The following is a 22,746-nucleotide window of genomic DNA, read 5'->3' on the forward strand; positions in this document are numbered from 1 at the left end:
GTTACAAGCTTTCCCTCAGACTCTGAGAGGTTGGCTAAATAAGATGCTCCTGAGTATTTTACCTGAAGATCATTCTGGTAAATTTTGAGCAAATTTTTGGCAGAGTGGTTAAAGCACATATGAATATGGCGAAATATATTTCTGCCTTTTCACAAGAAAATGGACTAATTATAGCCAAATGCCCCCCAACAAAGAGTCCCAAACAAATACTCTAACCTTCAGGGGTGCTTAAAAGAACATGCTTCACTCAGGTACAGGGAAATAACCTTTAGCATTTAAAACACAGCATAACTGTACATTTTCCTTGTTCGAGAGGTGTCTCAGTAATATCTGAATTCAGATATAGCTGGACCTGAATGTCTACCCCTTGATGCAAGAACCTTTTCTCCACTTGTTTCAACCATAGGTGTGAATACCATTGCCTTTTGGAGATGCAAATCCAGCTCTCCTTGCTGTGTGCTTGTGCTGTGGGGCAAAGTGGCTGTAGGCTGTTTAGCAGGGCTTTGGCAACAGAACTTATTAACCTCAACCAGAGCTGAAGAAATGGAGGAGGAATGAGCTGCTGTCCCTGTGGGACTGAGGAGGCTTAATTTTGAGTCTGCCTCACTTCCTCATAGTGTCAAAATATTCATTGTGGGACTTTTAGGGTGGCCAATAGAAAATTCGGGCAGCAATAGTGATGCATATGGATTCTAGTAGCCCTTTTAAGAAGGGAAAAATATTTTCCTTTTAGGAAGGCTGTTGAGGAGAGCTTAGAAAGGTTTGCTGTCTCCCAAGTAAGACAGGACTGTAACTCGAGGAACACAGCTTCGCCTCTAGCTCTTGGAAAATCTTCCACACTGAGCAAGAATTAGCCTACACTGAATGAGAAGAAGCCTTGAGGCTATGAATTTAAGTGTCTAAAATACTGAAGACATGGTCTACAGAAAGATCTTGAAGCCTTTATTAGGATATACTTTCTTGGACTTAAAGCAAAATATCTCTCTCCCCCAGCTGCTCTCTACTTTTAGTAGCTATCTTCCTCTGATTTTCAAAATTCCTCACATTTTGCTTCTATGCATACCTGACTCTGAGCTGGTAAGTTCCTGTTGTTGTGTGTGTGTGTGTTTGCATGGCTTTGGTGGTTTGTTTTTCTGCAGTTGCTTTTGTTTCCTTGGGACATCAGGTGCATCTTTTGTCTTTCTCTTCTCTTGCCCAGGTTAGATGCCTGTCTGGCTTCCTCAGCCTCCTCCAGCTCTTGAGGTGGGCAATCAGTGAAAGATGTGGATTTAAACACTTAAAGTGTCTAGTCCTACTCAGCCAAAGTGAACTTTGTCCTTACACTTTCTAGGTGTTTCTGAACAGCTAGACTAAGTTTTTGGAAGTGAGTTCTGTGAAATTTTACACAAGTGGTACTGAACAATGTTTGGCTTTCAACCAAAAAAACCTCAATGAATACAATCAGGCTCCAGTTGTCAGGCTAATTATATTTTTAGCCTTTTTCTCTGGGGCTTGAGGTATTTTTTCCCCAGTGAAAGTTAAAGCAGGAGTTTTGGTCACCTAAAAGGCCATCATGAAGTATTAGTTGTTTAAACAGGAGGCTCTTAATCTTTTATGCTATAAATTACTGTCAGTGCTTCATGTTCTCTAGAAAAAGATGAAAATGCAAAATATTTTTTTTGATGCAGCAGTATAATCTTTCCCTATGTATTTCTTCAAAGTTAAATTTGAGCTCTGAAAGCACTTCATCTTGCTTAGCATGTTTTCCAATTGGGACCCTGGGGATTAAGGATAGAATGACTCATTCCCATAATTGGGCTTCTCAGTGCTTTTTCCTCACATTGAAGGTTTCAACTCAAAGCATGTAAGAATATAAGAAGCTGAGAAATGACCATCTGCAGCAAAAAGTCTAGAAAGGCATATGGCTCAGCTTTGATAATGCTAAGTGAGAGTGTTTGCTCTTGTTCTAAGGTCATGTTCCTACTGATAGCCTTGACTCCTGGGTGACTGCTTCTAGTGCCTATCTTGTGTGTGTGTAAAATTTTAGATGTGTGTTACCAGATTTAGCAATGGATGTTGGGCATTGGTAATTAATAAGCTTTTGATTATCAGCAAGTTTCTTCCTTACACGAGGAGAAATAACTGTAATTATCTTTCTCTTAAATATTTGTAAGATCAAAGCAAAGATCACATTTTCCTGCTTTGCAACTTCATTGGATATTGCATTATGCTTCTCTGATTTTTATTCAACCCTAGTGCAGCTGTGGAAGAATGAGTAATGCTGCCAGAATTTATGTCTGCTTCAGCATGCTTGGTTTAATGGGAACTTCCCCTATTTAGTATTTTTATGAAGACTTGTGTGGGCTTGAAAGCCATTTAATGCTAAAAATTGGCAAGAGCTATGAAGAGAAACTGAGGCACCCACCTCTTGGTTGTCTGACATATGTGGAGTGTGTGCAGAGCTTTCAGTGAAATGTGTAACTCCTTGTGTGGAGCCTGCAGGTTGTGGTACCTTGGTGTGGGTGTTCACAGATGATGTGTGCAGAGCAGTGATCCAGACAGTGCTTGTGAATCATAGAATGATAGAATGGCTTGGGTTGGAAGACACCTAAAAGATCATCCAGTTATAAGCCCTTGCCATGGGCTGGGACACTTTCCACTAGACCAGGTTGCTCAGAGCCCATCCAGTCTGGCTTTGAACGCATCCAGACATGTGTCATCCACAACTTCTCTGGACAACCCCTTCCAGTCTGCTATCATACTTGCAGTAGGAAAAAAAAATTGTTTTCTAATAATTCATCTAAGCCTGCTCTCTTTCAGTTTGAAGCCATTCCCTCTTGTCCTGTCACTACAGGCTCTTGTAAATCGTCTCTCTCCATCTTCCTTGTAAGCCCCCTTCAGGTACTGCAAGGCCACGATTAGGTCACCCCAAAGCCTTCTCTTTTACAGGTTAAACAATCCAAATTCTCTCAGCCTTTCCTCATAGAAGAGGAGCTCCATCCCTCTCATCAAATTGGTGGCCTCCTCTGGACTTGCTCCAACAGGTTGAAGTCCTTCACATGTTTTAGACCCCAGAGCTGGACACAGGGAGGATCTCACCAGAGCACAGTAGAGGGGCAGAATACACTCCCTTGCCCTGCTGCCCACGCTGCTTTGGATGCAGCTCAGGACTTGTGTAGCTTCCTGGGCTGCAGGTGCATACATGGATGGCTCATATCCAGCTTCTCATCCACCAGCACCCCCAAGTCCTTCTTGGCAGGGCTGCTGTTGATCTGTTCATCCCCACCCAGCCTGTGTTCATACTGGGGGTTGCCCCACCCAAGTGCAACACCTTGCACTTGGTCTTCTTAAACCTCATGAAATTCCCATGACCCCACTTCTGGAGCTTGTCCAGGTCCCTCTGGATGGCATCCCATCCCTCAGGTGTGTCAACAGCACCATTCAGCTTTCTGAGAGTGCACTTGATCTCTTCATCCGGGTCATGAAGATATCAAATAATAATAATATTTTAAAAATATATTAATAATTATTTAAATAGTAAGTATTATTGAATGTTAAGTATTGCATTATTATTTATTACTTAATTATTAAATAGCACTGGTCCCAGTATGGGCCCCTGAGGGACACCACTTCTCAGAGTCCTTCATGACTCTGAGCTGTTGACCACAACCCTCTGGATGTGACCATCCAATTAATTCCTTATCCACCTAACAGCCCACCCATTAAATCCACCTCTCTCCAATGTAGGGAGAGATTTTGTGGGGGACCCTGTCAAAGGCTTTACAGAAGTCTAGATAAATGGCAGCTGTAGCTCTTGCCTTGTCCATTGATACAGTCAGTCCAGTACAGAAGGATGAAGAAAAGGCTGAGTTACTAAAGAGCTTTTTTGCCTCAGTCTTCAATGAAAACCTGCTTTCTTACACCTCTCAAGAGGATGGACAGCAGGATGGAGACTGGACTGTAAGTAAAGATCAAGTTCATGACCTTCTGAGGAACCTGAATGTATTAAGGTCTGTAGGACCAAATGAGGTACGTCCCAGAGTCCTGAAGGAATTGGCTGATGTAGTTGCCAAGGCACTCTCCATGGCATTTAAAAAGTCGTGGCAGCCAGGGGAAGTCCCAGGTGACTAGAAAAAGGGAAACAATAGTGCTCATCTTTAGAAAGGATAGAAAGAAGGACCGTGGGAATGACCAGCCTGTCAGCCTCACCTCTGTGTCTGGGAAAGTCATGTAAGAGATCATCCTAGAAGCCATGCTAAAGGCTCAGGGAGGTGATTCAAGGCAATCAGCATGGCTTCTCCAGGGCAAAGATGAGTCAGGAGTAATGTGAGGCACTTGGTGAGCATATTCAGCAATGGTCTGTCTGCAGACAGCTGTTAGTCATGACCCCTTCATACAACACAGACTAATTCCTGCAGCTCTCTTCCTTCAAGGGCTTAACAGGTAGATTCAAAGTGGAAATAGAGCATTTCTTCTTACCCCTCTACTCCAAAGTGGAGCTTGCAGTTAGAGACAGATTTCATATCTTCTTTGGCTTGAGTGGATTCAGATTTGTGGGATCCACCAAGGGTTGGATTCATCCCTTGGGCAGTGCAGGAACTCTCCTGTGTTTTCTTGGGACTACTTGTTTCATGGAGGCCATGGGTAGAACAGGGAACAGTGGAAAAACCATCTGAATAACTATCCTTGGGAAAGGGGCCCAAATCTGGTACTCCGGTCATGTTCCTTCTACTAAGCATATATGTCTGCATGCTGGAGTTCTCAGAGCAGGTCTGTTAAATATTGAATAAAAGAAGTTTCATAGGGTTGTCTGTTGTTGTTTCTGCCTCAATTACTCTTAATCAGGTAGAATTGTAGTTTGTTCTCTGCTTCAAGACTAAGTGACATTTCATTCACTCAAAATGTAGAAAGGACAAAGCAGCAATGAGCTTGACTCAAATCTGCTCAATAAAACTTTAAGTTCTACTAGCTCATAAGTATTTCAAAATAGAAAAAATATACTTCCATGGGGGACTTAACTACAGTTCAGCAAAGGGCTAGTAAGATGATAAAGAGACTGGAGCTGCTTTCATATGAGAGGCTGAAAGAACGGAGGCTGATCAGTCTGGAGAACAAAGAAGGCTCAGTGGGGAACTTGGTGATGTTTATAAATACCTGATGTGAAGCTGTAAAGACAGAGAGAGGCTCTTCTCAGTGGTACCCTTTGGAATGGGCATAAATTGAAGCACATGAAACTATATCTCAACTTAAACCTCTTGCTGTGACAGCATGAGGACAGATAAATACTGGTATAGTGAATGTGTGACTTCACTGAAATTCCTGACTTTAAAATGTTTGGCTTGTAGAGTAAATCACGTGGCCAATGTTTTTGAATGTGCTGGACTACTGTTGAGTCAAACAGCAAAGCTCTGCTGTATCAGTTTTAATTGGGTTTAAAATGTCACCAGCTTCATCTGGTGTATTGCTTTAGCTCTGTGGGGGAAAATGGGTTTGATTGCACTTACTGGGCCAGAATTAGGCAGTAAGAGCTCCCCACAAAGGGAGCATTTGTCCAACATGTCCTTGCTTTACACACCAACAGCAAAGCTGTTGAAAGCTGTGGAGTTGAAAATGCCTGCTATTTCCATAAGTGAGCCCTATGATGCAGCCTTGTTTTCTGCTGTGAAGTATAACCTTGGTGTTGTGTTGCCTAGCAGCACTATTCTTGTGAAAAGGTAAAAAAATACATATACATACATATATGTATATATATTCTGATACTTTCAACAAAGCATTCTCTTACATCAACATGGAATTTCATTTAGAATAATGAGACATTGTGCCTTTTCAGTTTGGATGTTCTGTGTTAGCCTTCAGTTCACAGTACTACAAACAAAAGTACATTTAAGTCTTGATATTCCTGTTCTTCACATGTCTCAATCTTAAAAATCTGTTTTCAAGCCATTTTTAAATGAGTAACTTTATAAAATGTATTTGTAGGGCAGGTTTTCATCTTTTCTGGGAATCCTTATCAACTGGGCAATGACACAAATTTTGCAGTGTCTTCTTCTTGCTGTCACCTAAGAGCCATTCCTACCAAGTAGCCAATATTAAGAAATCTTGAGCAAAACTTCCAGTAAGTTTAACCTTCTTCATTCAAGATGGCCTTAAGCAGTGATGTGAACTACTACAGTGTGTGACACCCTCTGCTTACAGTGCTGAAAGATTCTTCTAAAGCTGTTAATTAAGAAAATTCTAACAGTCTGATGTACAAAAGGCTTTAGTTATCAGGGTGAATATTGCAGTGCACAGATAGAATGTGGGTTTAAAATTTTTTTTTTTAGTCTTTTTACATAAGTCATGGGATTCTTAACCTGTACATAGGCAAGTTAACACAGGAAGGTCAGTGGCTGGCTGTGTCCTGTAATCCACCCAATTTCCATTATACAGCTGCCAAGCTGGGAGTTGTTCCATTTTGTATATAAATAGCACTCCAAATACAGTACCCTGTTCCCCTAGATGGTAGAAGGCTGAGGCTTAGCTCTCATGATGGGAGAGAATCTAATATTGTATATTTCTAGGCTACAGAACTTTATGACAAGTAGGAACAAAATGGAGGTGGAGCTGAAAGGATTCCAGGCTATATTAAAAATTCACTAATGTGCCAAGAAATCTGTTCTGAACTTAAAAAGCACCCCTCAAGCAAGAGGCAGAAGAGAGTTACATTATTCCTTTAGCTTACCATCAGGCCAAATTTATGCTAGAGAACTCTGTTAAAGGCTTTGTTTTTTTCTAGTCAGAAAAGGAACTGGATAATACGCAGGAAAACTGTATTCCACCTTTACTTCTTCAAGGCAAACTTCTAGTGTGAACTTAATGTAAGAAACTGCAACTGAAATATAATTTCAGGAAACCACCAACTATTTAGCACAAAGTCAGACAGTGGCATGGCCATTTAAGCATGCAGGTGGCACCATCAAGGGGTAACTAGTCATGGAAGTAAGTATTCAGGTGATAAAGGAGGGGAGAAACTCTTTAAAGATCTTGGGGATTTTCTTTGTATATATTTTTGTGAATTGAGAAAAAAATATTCAGCAACTTACATAGCTGATATTATATGTTTAAATAAAAATGCAAACTACCGAGAAGGCTGCTGCAGTTTGATACCCATCAATCTTTATTCAGACTGGCCCGATTACTTTTAAAAACACCATTAAGCAGACACACACTGCCATCTTGTGAGCATCTCTAACACAGCTGCAGGCTCATTTCAGAGGAGAGGAAAAGGAGTTGCTTGGAGCAGGTAACTTAATACAGTACAAAACATATACAGACTTAAAAAATGCTGCACTGAATGCTTTGTCAATGGTATATTATATAATAGAGATACACAGAGCAAAGCTAAAGTATTTTATTAATAATTTATTGTCAGTAAGAAAGACTGGCTAATGGTAATTTTCAGTAAAAACCTTTACAAGACCATTGGATCACAAATATACAGACACTATAAAAACTGTGTCATGGTGGTTTTGGTTCTAAACTGGTATGCAGAGGGTCCCCAACACACTTTCCAAGAAGGGAAAAAAATGTTTACAGTTCTAAAATACAGCAACCCATTTAAGACATTTCCATATAGCTGACCCAGAAAAATATCAGACCTAATGTATGTACAATTGAAATTGTGTGAATATGTTGAATGTTTTACAATGAAATGTCAAACCTTGGTTTTCAGGGGAATACATACAGTGATGCCCTGATTATAATAAGTCAGGGTGCTCATTTTGAATGGCACACTAACACCACTAGTTTCAATGGAAAACAAATTCACAAAATATCTACAAAATCTAGTTAAAACTATTAAAATCAAAACTGTACATAAAATTTACAAAAAATAGGAGAAAATTAATTGCATTAGAACTATATAAATATATGCATCATGCTAACATGGAGAAGTGGTATGTGATTTTTTTTTTTAACATAGAAAATGTAAGTACATAAAGGATGTTCAGAAATGGCACAGCCAATGGAAATCTTAGAACTTTCCAAATACAGTAGGTCAGGAAATGGAAAGAGGTTCATTTAGTGAAATGAATTGCATGATCCAATGCTGCCATGCCAGTTTAGCTCATTGAAACAAAAGCATTCACCATGGCTGGAAAAAAAAAAAAGAAAAAATAAAAAAGCTCTTGAAAATTTTTCTAGATTTGATAAAGTTTGTTAGAGTCCAGGCACTTTTGTTGAGTGTGTCAGACTTCTGTATGTTGCTGGGAATCAAGCGGAGGAATTTTCACATCTTCGAAGTGAGCATCGTCTCCACTCTCATAGTCACTCATCATGACTTCAGACTCCATTTCACAGCATGCCGACACATCCGAGCAGGAGGCTGTGGAAGCGTACACAGACATGGACATGTTGTCTACGGGGGGTGCTTCAAAGTCTGGATTGAACCCCAGCGAGTACGGAGCGTACGGTTCTCTGTAGCTGCCGCCGCCGCCGGGGGTGGTCTGAGGTTCTGACATGTCTGCAGGGTAGTGATGGGGAAGGTACTGATTAAGGTTAAATCTCTGCCTGCTCCTTGTAGAAGAACCCAAGCTACCTACGGCTGGCATGTCTCTGGGTGGCTGTATTGACTCAAACTGGTCGCTGTATTCAGGTGGTAACGGTGGAAGCTCATCAGGTGCAGGGAAATCATCAGGTGGAGGTGGAAAATCACTCTCTATGTCATAACCACCAGGGTAATAGTCTGTATCGATGGCATTTGGATCTGTGTAGAGGGGAGCTGACTCCTCCACCACTTCGTAATTTGGATACTCTTGGATACCTGGCAACTGAACACTTGGCATCCAATCTGATGTATCCCAGTGATAACCTGAAAAGTTATTTAAAGAAAAAAATAGTATTATTGTCTTGTATTCAAGTCAGTCTGAACTGAGAAATCAACACATATTAAGACAACGCAATCACTGTGATTAGGACACCACTTGTTAATCAGCAGTTTGCCCTGGTTGCACAAAGATTCAACACAACTTCACTTTATGCCATGCATGAGATAGTGCATCATTCACAACTTGAACTTTTACATTTTCCCAGACATCACACCTAACATGGGAAGAGCTGTAGTCACCTATGGAATGTGCTGTCACAATATATTGTTGTTCAGTGGATAGCAAAGAATCAACACCCTACCTGGTGCAGCTAAATACTTAATTGTTACTGAGTAATTAGTTAGGGTGATAACAATGGCCTATTTTTCTTAAGAATATACTTAGCATATATAATCCATTACTTTCTTAGATAAAAGAAGCAATTTCTATTTGGTAAAGTATTTCAGATCATTTAAAGTGACTCTGCTGCTCAAGCACATTATAAAGTTAGTTTCACAAAATGCTGTTAGCTCTACAGGAACACCTCTGATAAAAATCTTACGTTATTAGTAAAGACATTCCACATTCAATACAAGAACAAACCAGGAAAATCAAGCTTAATCATGCAAAAATGACTGGACTTGATCCTCTCTTGCAAGCTCCCTTTGAGTAAGTTTGTATTTGCTGGAAACTAGATGTAAACTTAAACTAACTAAAAACCAGTAATTTCTCTCATCTGAACACCAATTAAAAAAATACAATGTTGTAATATAGTGCAAATCTAGTAAAAATAAATCACTACAGACAAATGCACAGCAAGCAACTGATAGTAAGTCTGTGTTAAAACCAAATATTAACAGAAATTTTGGTGAACATCAATGAACTGCATGCAGAAGTCACCTCTTGAATTGCTGAGGTCAGGAACAGCAAAAGATTCTTTAGATGGCAGAATAAGAAGAAAAAAGGAGAAAACATCTGTAGTTAGGAATCAAATAGTAGAACCAATATGAAGACAAACAATGACTAGTCACTATGACATTCATGCTGTTTTTGTCCAGTTTAATTAGCAATACTAAAGTTTTTATTTTTAAATTTTCTCCTGGGCTCCTTATTTGTTAAGACTTGAACTGTAGGACAGCTACTGAATTAATGTACAGCCCATCTGGGACATGGCTGTCTTGTGGTAAAATCTGCAGTCTGGAGTTTACTGAAATCCTTGTATCAGTATATACAGGACTTCTGCTACACAAGGTAGTAGGACTTGATCTGATTTTTTCTTTCCTTGTATTTACCCTTGTGTTTTCATACAGGGATCCATCTATTGGTGCTTACACTTAGAAGTATCTCTTGAGTATCAGGGTAACTCTTCCTTGAGTCTCTGGCTTCCATACATAAGCACTGGGAAACCTGCCTCCCTTTGTACAACAATTCCAACAACTCACACTCAGCAGAGAACTACCCTGACAAATATTAAACCTTTCTCTATTCAGGAATCTATATTCCCTATTAAAGGCTCTATGGATGAGTGATGACTATCCTAATGGCAGAATCTTCTCCTAAGAATTCATACTTTCATCTGTTGAAAGACTGAAGGGACAGAGGACTCTTCAGAGAGAAGTTCCTTTATTTTAAGCTTGCCTAGCCTAGACATACTGTCAGACTAATAGAGATGTCAGTCTGAGCTCTGAGACTCTTAAAACATCTCTGGCCTCAACTCCAGGAGAAGGTTCTGATTATTAGTCCACTTAGAAGACAACACTCTTTATTTTTCCTGGGAAACTGGGTGCAAAACTAAAGCCAATAGGCATTATGATTTAGAGCACTTTCACCAAGGAATGGAGACATCTAGGTTTTCCTCTTCTTCTGAGGCAAAGACCCTTTAACATAAATGGCAGAAACACAAACTAGAACTGGACATGCCCATCTTTATGTGACAATCTGCTAGACTGGAGCTGTATTTTCTCTTGTGCTCAGCATTACTACAACCTGAGGAGCAGTGCAGAGAATACAGGCCCAAAACTGTCCTACATGAAATTAGCTACAGTTCATGCTTCCAGGATGCCTGCTGGACAGAAACACTTGGGGGCACTAAAGGTATGGACCATCTGTCCCAGAACACGACCTTGCTGCAGGCTTGAGTAAGGATCTCTGCTGCTTGAACTGACACCCTCCCTGAAGGTGCTCAAAAGCAGAACTCCTCACCTTAGATGCTTATTAAGAAGAAATGCTTATTAAGAGCAGAAACTCTCAAATGTTAAGAAGCAGCTGGAGTAGGGCATATTTAATGTCTCTACAATTGCAACACACACAATGTTCGTATTTATCTTATGGTGATACTAAAACACCGGGCAATATTTTTATCTTTGACTTGAGAACTACATCTATAATTTTCAGATTCTATCAATTAAAATCTTAGAGAAAATCTGAGTCAGTTATTAAATATTTCCCCTGGTACATCTGGCGGCCTCTTTTAGTCTTGTCATTCTCCCATTCCCAAGTACTGTGCATTGCAATTTTTTTTGCATGGAGGGCTATTGTCTATAGGTACACATTAATGAAATGGCACCCTCATTAATGAAATACTCTCAAGTAATTGGAAGTCCTTGTATTTGTCTACTTTTTGTGTGCCTGTGTAAATTAAAAAAGGTGTACTTCAGATAACAAACCAAAGTGAAACTTCACCTACTCTAACTGATTTTGTGTTCTTACAATGGCTTCATTTTAAGTAGGACTTAGTAAAAAACATTAAGTTTCCTAGTCTGTATTTAGAAATAGGAAGGATAGGCTGGATGCTATTTCAGAAGAAACCTCTGCAAACTCTGCAAACTCTGTAAAGAGTTTGTATTTCCCAGAGTGGTTAGTTCTTAAATGTTAGCAGAAATAAAATAATATACCATTGAAAATGCCTACCTTGCCTCCTTCTAACTGCCAAATACATACTACACACACACACACACACAAATATATGTGTATGTACCTATACCCAAATGCACATTTTAGCTACTGTTGTAAGGCTGCATAGTAACAAGCTACCTAAACTGAGGAGGATGTATATGTCTACATATCTCAGCTGCAGACAGAACTATTTTTTTTTTTACTTAAGAGACAGATTGATCTGAAGACCAAGGAAGTGAGTACTGATACCAGACCATTTTGATTCTGCTCAGCTGGACAAGGTGTCAACAGGTGTGGGTGGGAGAAGAAAAGAAAGCAGAGGCTGCTGCTGTTTCATCTACAGTACTGCATGTATTTGCCTTTGATGTTGTCTCAATTCTGCTGGCAGCTTTACTATGAATATTTTCAGAAGAGAGTAAGCACCCAGATCTTTTTATGCCAATCCCTTTTTTCCCAAGAAAATACACTTTGAAACCTGTTGACAAGGCATCTACAGCATATTCAAGAAAACATTAACAGATCTACAAGATAAATACATTTTTTGCTATAACTTATCAGAAAGTCTAAGTAAATAATATTCTATAGCTCACATCTGGCTAGGACTACATTACTAGAAGACAATGTAAGACAACAAACGTGCATTGTGCTGCCAAAGCAGTAAATAAATATGAAAACATGTATATACCTTCTTTTTCCACCGAGTCAACAACAGCATTGACAAGGTGTATTACAGTCACTACGGAAGCTTGTAAAAGGTATAAAAGGAGCAAATTAAAACAAACCTATAGTTAGTATCACTTTAAACAGCAGACATACACATAAAAACCCCCATCAACACTGTGAAATTGCAGTTCGTTACTGTTTTATAGAGCAACATTATTAGTGTACATGCACATTCACTCTCAATCTAGAGAGTAGCTGCATGTAACATATAAAACACATATCTAAAGCTCAATTTTATTATTGCTAAACATACAAAAGTACTTGTAACTACTCATGAAGTACATTTTGCATGAGCACAAGGCTGCTTAAGTTGTATTAGAACTTCTGAAATGTTGCCTGGATATACTCATTTGCACCATACTTGATCTACATAGCAACAAACTGGACCTTTCTGAAGTCTTGTGTTGAGTGAATTAAGGATTATTGCATTAGACTTCTCCTTTAAAGATGTAAACTATGTTGCCTCCCTACCAATGAAAGATATGGGAAAGAAATTTTCCCTGAAATGAACTAAAAGGATAGAATTTGAAAAATACGTACGGAAAACTTCTGTTACTGATCTACTTAAGTTTTGTATAAAGTAGAGATACCACAGTAGGAATACCAAATTCAGGCTACTACGTACTTATTTAAAAAAAAAAACAAACTTGAATATATTTTTTATGTCTTCACTTTCTCTCAAGATAGTTTTGGAATGGAGAAGCATTTATTCTTATAGGGTAAAAATGAAGTAAGCACATGCAACTGTTTTGCACAGCTCAGGGATTAAATATCAAGCTATTAAATTCTGAATCTACCAGAATGGAAGGAAGGAACAGTATCTATGATGCTACAGCTATTTCTCTTAAAATGATGTATTAGTGAGTAATCAATACATGACAGGAAATGGGAAAAAGAATATACCAGACATATAAGACAGTGAGGAGGGGAGAACAACATGTACAACACGACACTTAAAACCACAATAAAAAAGTTGCAAGTTGGCATCAAGTCTACTGATAAAATGATGAGGACTGCAAGCATACCATTTTACTTTCACCAATCATTAAACCAGATAGTTTTTTTTCATGCTGTTAATAACAAATCACCCTACTTCATTAAGAAGCAGAATGTTCTTAATTCCTAAGCTAAAGGAATTTAAAGTTCTTTTTTACCAGGCAGAGACAAAAGCAGAAAGTGGAATAAAGAGTCAAAGCACACCTTAACTTAGCAAATTATGAGAAAACTGTGGCTTTGTCCAATCAGTATGACATGCTTCTGAATACATAGATGCATTCATATCAACTACAAAAGCATCTGTCATGACAATGGAAAAGACATCCAATTAATAATAATCAAACCCACAAGTATGTCTGCTGATTATATTTTGATGGACTTGAGATGTGATCAAAATATTTATATTTTTATATTGGCTTTTTTCATTGTATGAAATGTTTTTTATGAATTCATTTCAATCATGGTGAAAGCCAAATATACTGTTCTATTATAACAAAACTTCTTTTTGTGAAGTTTCCTTCATTACTAAAGTAATCAAACTTACAAGCAGTCCCTTAAACTCTGCTCTCACTCAGAACTGATCTGATCCATATGGGAGCTGAGGTCGCAGCAAGAAAAAGAGAAGGAAACAAATGAAACTGTAACACCAGAAAGCTTTTTACTGAGAGCTGAACAGCAAAGTGAAAGTTATATTTGTGCAGAGGCCATTTTTTAAATTCACTGTATTCTTGCATAAGATGATAACTAAGGATAACCTAGAAGAGTTTACCAAATTCTAATACGTTTTAAACACAAGGCTCTGAGCAACTTGAGCTGCATTTTCACTGTAATATTCTAAAAGCAGAATGATTATAACTTTAACTTAAAGTAATTAACAGCTGGCATAGAGATAGGTAAAATATTTTTTAAAAAATTAACAGATTTGGGCATTAACATAAGTAAATACAAATATATATTAAATAAGCTACTATTTAATATATATTCAATATATGTAAATCCTATTGTTACTAAGAGATACAGATGCAAAGACAGAACAAATGAACATCAGCAGCAGTACAGAATGATTGCATTTTACGTACCATTGTCATCACAGGATTCAGACTGGAAGGAGCTGAGAGACTGGACCTCAGACATGCTTTCTCTTGCACTGTAAGGATGGGAGTTCTTTTCATCCAGAGGCTTCTTAGAAAGGCAGGGGTCAAGATCTACTACTTTAGCTGAAAGAAAAAGTTTCAAGTGAGACAATGAATAGATTCTAGATTAAAGAATCAATACTACTTAAAGTTGAGGTCTGCACATTTTTACAAAACTTAGTAGAGCATGAAGGCTGATCAGAGACAAAACCCGGTGAAGGCATAATGCCTTTTGTACTCGAAGAGGTATAGACAGAAACTTTGTACTCATATTAAAATTGTACCAGCACACCCATTTAACAGGAAAGTAAAAATAGGAATGTCTCTTACTGTCATAGTCAAAATCCCAGCTGGGTTTCTGTATTGAATCACTGTCTGAAGGTGAGTTGGAGGGAGGTGGAGGTGGCAAGTTCGGTGCAACACTGCAAACAGCTACAGCTTTCCGGTGACCATGTACAGAATCTGGGTTAAAAGTACTAAACTCAGGGTGCTCAGGGATTGCAGACCCTTCAAAAGAATTCCTGTCAAGATTGTTCCTGGAGTCGCTTGGAATGCTTGGAGTGTATGAAATGGGACGAACAGGAACCTGTGGTGGGATGTCAGAATAGATGTTCTTATTCAATTTTGCATCAAAACACGGTCTTTGCAAGAAGGCTGTCGTAGCTCCCAGTTGCTTGTCTTCAGGTTCTGGCTGGTGCTTCCTCTTCCTACCAACCACTTTGCGGCAAACAACAAAAATCACAACTAACAAGAAGATTCCTGCGATGAAAACAATAATCCCAATCACTTCAGCTAAGCTAATGTTCCAAGATGTCGAAACATATTTATTGAGAACAATGTCTGTGCAGTGTTTGCCTCCAAATCCTCGACTACAGTTGCAGTGGTATGAACCATAAGTATTCTCACAAAGGGCACCATTGAGACAGGGGTTTTCTACGCATTCATCGACATCAGTCAGGCACCTATCAGAAACAGAGCACATCAGTGATGCTTAGTTTGCATCAGTAGTCTTTGTTGTAATCTCGTTCTCAACAATTTTTAGATCTGTTTATTATAAGGTACTGCACACTAACATGCATTTTGCTGTTTTATCAACATCCCAGACTTCAACCAGTTTGAACTGTTAATCTCTTAATTAATACTACTAAAACTCAATTTATGTGGAATGCTACCTACCTTTCTCCACGAAAACCTGCTTCACACTCACAAACAGGTCCATCCAAACTGTCAATACACTTGCCACTGTTTTTGCAAGGATTGTCTTTGCAATATGGACCCAGCTGGCATCTGCAAAGGCAAAACAAACAAAACCAGCTGAACATTACTTTACTGCAAGCGATTTCATAATGTGGGATACAGAGCTGTAACACAGGGGCTGCTGTTAACTTCAGCCAGCTCCAGTATGTCTCAAATCTGAGCTTAAAGTAGGAAACACATAAAAAAAGAAACAGAAAAAGAGTTACATTTATATCCTGTTTTCCAAGGGGTTCATTGATACAATGAACCATAGAAACATACCTTTGACCTGTATATTGTCCTCGGCACTGGCAGATAAAATCATCACTGACTGGGATGCAAGTCCCACCATAAAGGCAGGGGTTGGAAGCGCATGGGTTGACACTTACATCGCAGTGAGTTCCCATAAACAAAGGTGCACACTTGCAGTAGTAACCTGAAATCAAATACAGTCTTTTTGAAAGGTGCACACGGCTTTACTGGATTTGAGATAAAATCCTCCCTGCCCACCTACAGATTTAAGATAAATTCCTCCCTACCCACCAAGCTGTTACATGAGAGAAAGGATGGGACAAAATAGAAATGTTTGTATCGAAAGGTGAGGCAAAGTCTAACAGTAAGAGTTTTCTTAAACATTTTTCTCACAAAACACAAGTTGTCCAATAATTTCAGAATCTTTAAAGAAAAACTCCAAAGTAGGCTGTTAAGAGGATGGACCTTAGATGTTAGCACTGAAGATTAAATCCCCACTTTGGCAGATGGACTTTGTCTACCTCATACCCCCAAGCAGTTGAATCTAGAAGGCACACACAGCCTTCCTACCTATTCAACAACTGACTTTCTACAACTCTGGGAAACCAAGAATTATGCACAAAGTTGTTTCATCCTTCAAAGCAGAGAAGTTGAAAAGCAGTTTTGAAAGCTAAAAGCAGAAGAATAAAGAGCAGCTTACCTCCATTTGACAGTGCGTTGCAGATGCCTCCATTCTGACAGGGGCTGCTTGAACAGCCATCTGTGGCAGTCAGTAAGCACCCAGGAGTGACATCTACAGATTCCTCCATGTGTGCATAATTTCGTGGCTTGCTGTTTAGGGGCAGCTCTTGTCCATTTAGTACAATGGAATCCATACAGCCTCTGAAACCATTGCTAACCTGAGGACTTCTACCATGTCTTGTACCTTGCTGACGAATATGACCACCAAAAAACACGTGATTGTCCAGGTTTAGTGTCCTAAGTGTACCAGGAGCAGTACCAGATGCAGTATGCACCCTGTCCAGAACAAGTCGTGCATAGTTTCCATCCACCTCAAGAGATACAGAATGCCACTGGCCATCGTTTATCTGAGTGCTCTGAACAGAGACAATCCCGGGTCCACTGCCACAATCAAATTTATATTGCAGTCTTCCATGATGGATCTACGGAGGAAAGCCACAATATCAATAAATGGCCCGCACACTTAAAGAGTTTAAAATATTGATGCCTATAAAAGTTTATGTTTGCTGGAGAGACGGGATGATGGTGGTGTTCATAAAAAGCAGTTTAATAACACTGTTTTCCAGTCACAGCAACTGTGATTTATTCTATATGGTTCTTTTAATTGAAACGTACACTTTGTACATTTTGTTCCTCTAGTAAAGCAATCACAGATCATAATCAAAATATTACAATATTTCAATCTTTCATCTTGTGTTTTAAGTAACTTTTCCTGTATGAACTACACTATTATAAGCACATAAATTTAAAGTTGCTTAAAATATACGATTCAGGAAGCTTTGTTTGTTTACAAATGTAAAAATTTCTGTACAAGTTTTTCACCTGGATGTGTAACACACCCTACCTACCTTTAAAGCAATTTTCAGTTATAACCATTCTACACAGATGTTACGACTCAATCTTTTAATCTGACACAAAAATAGTAAGAAGATGGTACGAAGAAAGGAGGAGATATGCACTAGGAGATTTTAATATACCTCTAAGATACTGTAGTCTGTTCCTCGAGCATACATAACAACTGCATGAGCAGAGTAAGTTCTAAGTCTCATTGTCAGCTTCATTTCCTCTTTGTTCTCATTTTCCATGAGACGATATTTCACATAGCTGCTCCCAGTAAATGTCACAGCAGAGCCAGCTGATGCTTAGGAATACAGAAAAGCATAAAAAGTATTAGCACAGGACTGGAATCAAATTTATATTTGGAAAATAATATAGTTTTACAGAGTTTTTTAAAGTTAATTCCTTACCAGGACATTGTCCAGCTTTGCTGTCTTGGCAAACACAGGTGTATTTTCCTTCCTTTGGATCTCCTAAACATTCAGTACCTTCAGGACACGGGTTTCCTTCACACACACTGTTCACCAGAGGGCATTTCCCTTCTGTGAAACCAAATCCATTATTTCTTTTTGTTGGTGATGATGGTATTTTGTGAAAAGGGACTGCTAAGTACAGTAGGTTAAAGTGCCCCAAATGGTATTCCTGACTATCAGACAAGGAAGTGAATAACAGTTATGGGGCATGACTGGCACAGACATGACTGGCACAGACATTCTGTTCTAGACAAATAGAATATACAGTGGCAGATGCTCATCCTTATCTTGATTACTCAATTCAATTAGTAAAATTGGGAAACTGGTATTGTGGTTTAAGGCTTACCATTACAATCATTCACCACAAAAATTCAACATGTAGCTATAAGCAGGGACAGAGTAGGTTGCAGAGAGCAGAGAAAAACATGTCTGTATTTAAGACAGAAAAGGAATGGGCTTTAAAGATTTACTTCATATGTGCAAGTTCACCCAGCAAGGTTAAGTCCTGATTTTAAAAAGCAATGTTTTTTTACTCAGAGATAAAGATAAATTAACCTTTTGTCAGAAATCTTTATACTTACATATATTTTAATGAATATTTATTTCCCACATTACCCTTTCATTCCCAAACACGTTTGGAAACTGTGTGGGCTACTCCTCTAAGCAGAAACAAGGAAGTATTCAGGTACTTTGCAGGAACTTACTTTTGTGCACACAAGACTGAAAATGGCCATCAAAATAGGGTAGGCAACAACAACAAAAAATTTACTTATTTCATAAAATGGAAAATGAAAGTGTAGCTATAAAGAAAATAAGTACTCACTCCCATAAACTTGTACTATGTAAACTCTTGAAATGAGGTAACGAGATAAGAAAGAATTACTCCTTACTACAAATAAAATTAGGCAAATAGTATAAAGAGAGTTACCAAACATTCCTGATCTTGTTCTGTAATATAAATTTCCATCTGAGGACTACTGCATTTTAAAACCAGAACAATCTTTTCAAGGATACAATTTCCCTTACTGTGTTTCTTACCTTTACAAAGACAAACTGCTGTTCTGTGATGACGGGGAGTGACGAAGCTCAGCCTGGCTGTGCTGTGCGTTGACATGATGTTCTCATCCACTGTAACTTTTTCTTCACAAAATTTCAAAGGACAATCTAGGCCTGCACAGAGCTTATGAAACACATCAATTATCCGAACACCTAAAATCTCCTCTAGGTCAGGCACAGAAGAGTTTATCTTGTGGAGCAAAATTCTCATTGGGTGGTGAGAGCTACCAGACTTTTCAATATTCAGGAGGACATCCAGATTAGAAGGAGGATCAGAAGGCTGCAAACTGACAATCTGGATGTCATTTCTCCTCACGCCCAAGATGTTTCTCAATGCTCTCTGGAAATTGCGCCAGTAATCACCAATGAATTCTTCAGGGGACAGGTTTGCAAAGCGTATTGCGATACTGTGATTTAATACCTCTTGTGTGATTTGTCTGATGTGTACAGTAATATCAGCTGCAGCTGTAAATTTTCCATCTGTAACAGTGACATTTAGGAGGTACTGTCCTACATCTAACCTTTTGTGTGCTATTAGTTTGCCACCAGTACTGGAAACAGAGAACAGGGATTCCATTTTGGGGTCCAGACTGTATGTCAAGGTATCATAAACATCTTGATCGGTTGCGTGAATTTTTCCAATGACACCACCTGAATATTCTTCCCCAAAAGCTGTGATAAAGATTTCCAGAGGCAGTATTGCTGGAGAATAAATGCTTTCCTCAATAACTCTAATATCAATGTAAGTCAAAGATGACAACGGTGGTTTTCCATTATCTGACACCTAAAGGAAAGATGAGGACAGATTTACATTTTTGCTTTATCTCAAATTCTACTGCAGATATTTATTCTGTATATAGTTGAGCTGTACTTTTGTACCCATAAAAACCCCATCAAAAAGTCCTATAGGAAAATGCTTTACATAAATTCTGTAACACAATTCCTAACATAAAAGTTAACACTGAAAATTTAAAAAGCTTATATAAGCAGGCACACACAAACGTGTTTTCATTTCTCCCAAGATTAAAAGCCTACAGTGCTCTTATTACCTGAAAAAGCCAGGAAGCTATTAACACTGGTAGCAAATACAGAGGAAATGCACAGTAGCTGATTTCAGACAGCAGATGGTGCTTGAAGCTTTTTAATATCAAGCACAGAAACACTTTACAAACTTGAAATGAGTCATGCACTAGAAATGTACAACACGCTTCACTACAATTAGGAGGTAATCTGGAAGACAAAGTAAATGTACTGTGCCAAACGGAACTTCAAAAGGAAAAAAAATACATGCAGAAAGTTAATTATGTTGCCTTTCATGATTTTTGGTCACAGAGAGGAAAACAAGAGGTGGGTACCTGTAGTGCTATTTGCTTCAGACAGTTAATCAACTGTCTTTAACTGTATCAGCCTAATTCAATTTTAAAGCCTTTTTGAATAACCTATTCTCCACCCCTTTTGGACAAAGACATACACTGTTGGTGTACAAGGACAGTAAAAAAAGAAGAGTGGAAAAGTGAGCTAAGAGCATTCCCTTGGGTTCACGTTTTTCTTTCTATTTCTCACCTCTTATTTCCCATCTACTTTCTCCAGAACTCACTCTCAGTTACTGAAAGTGACACTGAAGAAATTAGTTAAAGAAAAATTGGAGACGTGAAGGTACAGAGGGGATATACAGGGCTCAGAAAGTAGAAGATACTCTGCATTGTTTAAAAGATTTTGCAATAATTTTACAGAGTACACTTTGAAGATCTATGTGGACAGTCTGCTTTTGGTTTTTATTAATACAAATTTAAGCAAGAGGAGTAACTCCAGGCACAAGATTATCTGTGGATGGGCACATAAACGTGGCATTTTTAAAAGGTAATGTGTGTCTCCTAGAACTGCATGTCTTCATCTGTTTCTGTTAACTCCAAAAGACAGGCATGGCTAGAAACTTGTCCTCCAGTTACCCAAATAAATAACGAGAGCTTTAGCTCAAGTTGGCAAAGTTTCGTTTTGCCTAGATCTCTGCCTGGAAACAAGAGAAGGCAGGCAGTTTAGCTACAGAAGAAATGCCAAGGGAAACCAGAAAAGGCTCAAAAAAAAACCAGACAAGCAAAATTATAACAAATGGACAGCAAGTAGGAAAGAAGAGCCCCAGGAGAAATGGTTTTTCAATAGTGCAGATATTTAAAAATGTGCTGTGGTTTTAAACTGAAGACTTCAGAGTGTGGCACAAAGGACTGCATGACTCATAGCTGAAGATTTCGCACACTAATGCTATGAGACATTTGTTAATGGATAATCTATTTCCTTTGGAGAGAGCACAAGCAAATACAACTGGCATGCCCATATAAGGTGACCACTGGGGGAAAAAAATCCTTATTTCTATTAAAATGACAAAAGTAAAGTCTTTTGGAGGTAGTGGGGGCGTAGAGTGCATATGGGGAAAGTTTGTGTAGTTTTAGTGGAGTTTTTTTAGTTATGAGTTTTTTCAAATGAAAGTATGCCTGTAAATTTAAAACATCACTACTTCTGCAATCCATTCAAAAAGAAATTAAGGCGAAAGCTGTCAATACTGAAAAGCACACCAGTAAAGGTCAGCTAAAAACTGAAAATGGGTATCAAGAGTTCATACACAGCCATTAACTTGTGATTTGCAAGATCAAAATGCAGAAATTAAACATAATGTAAACTTGAGAAAATGCCTTCCTACAGACTTTAAAAAGTATTATTTTAAAGGAAGAGAGGAAGAATATTTTTCCTCAATAGCCATGTCTATAATTTTGTGTGTATCACTAGAACTAGAGTCTTGTGATAGGGAAATGCTAGTTTTAGTCTTGGATGCCTTCATACCCATGGGTTGTAAGATAATAGCAAATAATAGCAGTATGTCTATTGAAAAAAACTAGCAAAGTGTAAAATGACAAATGGCAATTAAAAGACAGCAATATATTTCAAGAATCCAGTTGAGAAGCTTGGAAATCAACTGATTAGACAGGTCCAAAATACTGACAAAAAGAGGCACATTAGCAAAGTCTGCTTTAATGATTTACAGTCTGTGAGAAGTCTTTGCACTAAATGAGTACATTTGTTTTAAGACACTTGTTTAGCTACTGGATGCCATTGAAATAGCCCATATTCATTTCCTAATAAAAAAGCACTTTTCAGCTACTGTGCTGAAGACAAGATAGCTGAAGTACTGACAGGCTGTTTACAAGCAGACTAGACACCAGAAAGTGGCTTAGAAATAAAAGAATTGCAAGATTCCACCCAGAGGAAGATGCTAGACAGGCATCTCACACTTAAAAAAAGCTAGGCACGTCAGGAAGGGCCAAAGCTGCAGTTAAATCATGAAATGCGACACTGTCAGCGTAACAGTCTATACAGAACAAATATAACTGCCTGTACGTGCATTTATAAGAATACATTTAAAAAGCATAATAAATAGAGATTAGTTACTGTTAGAGAAGATCTAAAGGAAAACATATGACTCTTGCACTACACTGATACCACATACAGGAAAAACACCCATAAACAAAAAGGTGACTTTGGGGGAATTGGCATATCACTATTGAGGAAAAAATGGCTAACAGAGGAATA

General features: G+C 38.5%; 1 protein-coding gene across 1 annotated transcript in view; it reads right to left on the reverse strand.

Moving 5' to 3' along the window:
• Positions 1–7,355: 7,355 nt before the first annotated feature.
• The window catches only part of FAT1 (FAT atypical cadherin 1), a 100,958-nt gene continuing 85,567 nt past the window's right edge, over positions 7,356–22,746 (reverse strand). Inside the window, exons 20-30 of the mRNA XM_036381828.2 lie at positions 19,147–19,948; positions 18,046–18,177; positions 17,776–17,939; positions 16,758–17,220; positions 16,088–16,241; positions 15,746–15,856; positions 14,900–15,531; positions 14,516–14,653; positions 12,403–12,462; positions 9,723–9,758; positions 7,356–8,827 (exon numbers count right to left, since the gene is read on the reverse strand). Coding sequence (XP_036237721.1) covers positions 8,205–8,827; positions 9,723–9,758; positions 12,403–12,462; positions 14,516–14,653; positions 14,900–15,531; positions 15,746–15,856; positions 16,088–16,241; positions 16,758–17,220; positions 17,776–17,939; positions 18,046–18,177; positions 19,147–19,948 — 3,315 coding nt within the window. The 3' untranslated portion in view covers positions 7,356–8,204. The remainder of the gene's footprint in view (positions 8,828–9,722; positions 9,759–12,402; positions 12,463–14,515; positions 14,654–14,899; positions 15,532–15,745; positions 15,857–16,087; positions 16,242–16,757; positions 17,221–17,775; positions 17,940–18,045; positions 18,178–19,146; positions 19,949–22,746) is intronic.

The sequence above is a fragment of the Molothrus ater genome, chromosome 4, assembly GCF_012460135.2.
Source record: "Molothrus ater isolate BHLD 08-10-18 breed brown headed cowbird chromosome 4, BPBGC_Mater_1.1, whole genome shotgun sequence".
NCBI classification, from domain to species: domain Eukaryota; kingdom Metazoa; phylum Chordata; class Aves; order Passeriformes; family Icteridae; genus Molothrus; species Molothrus ater.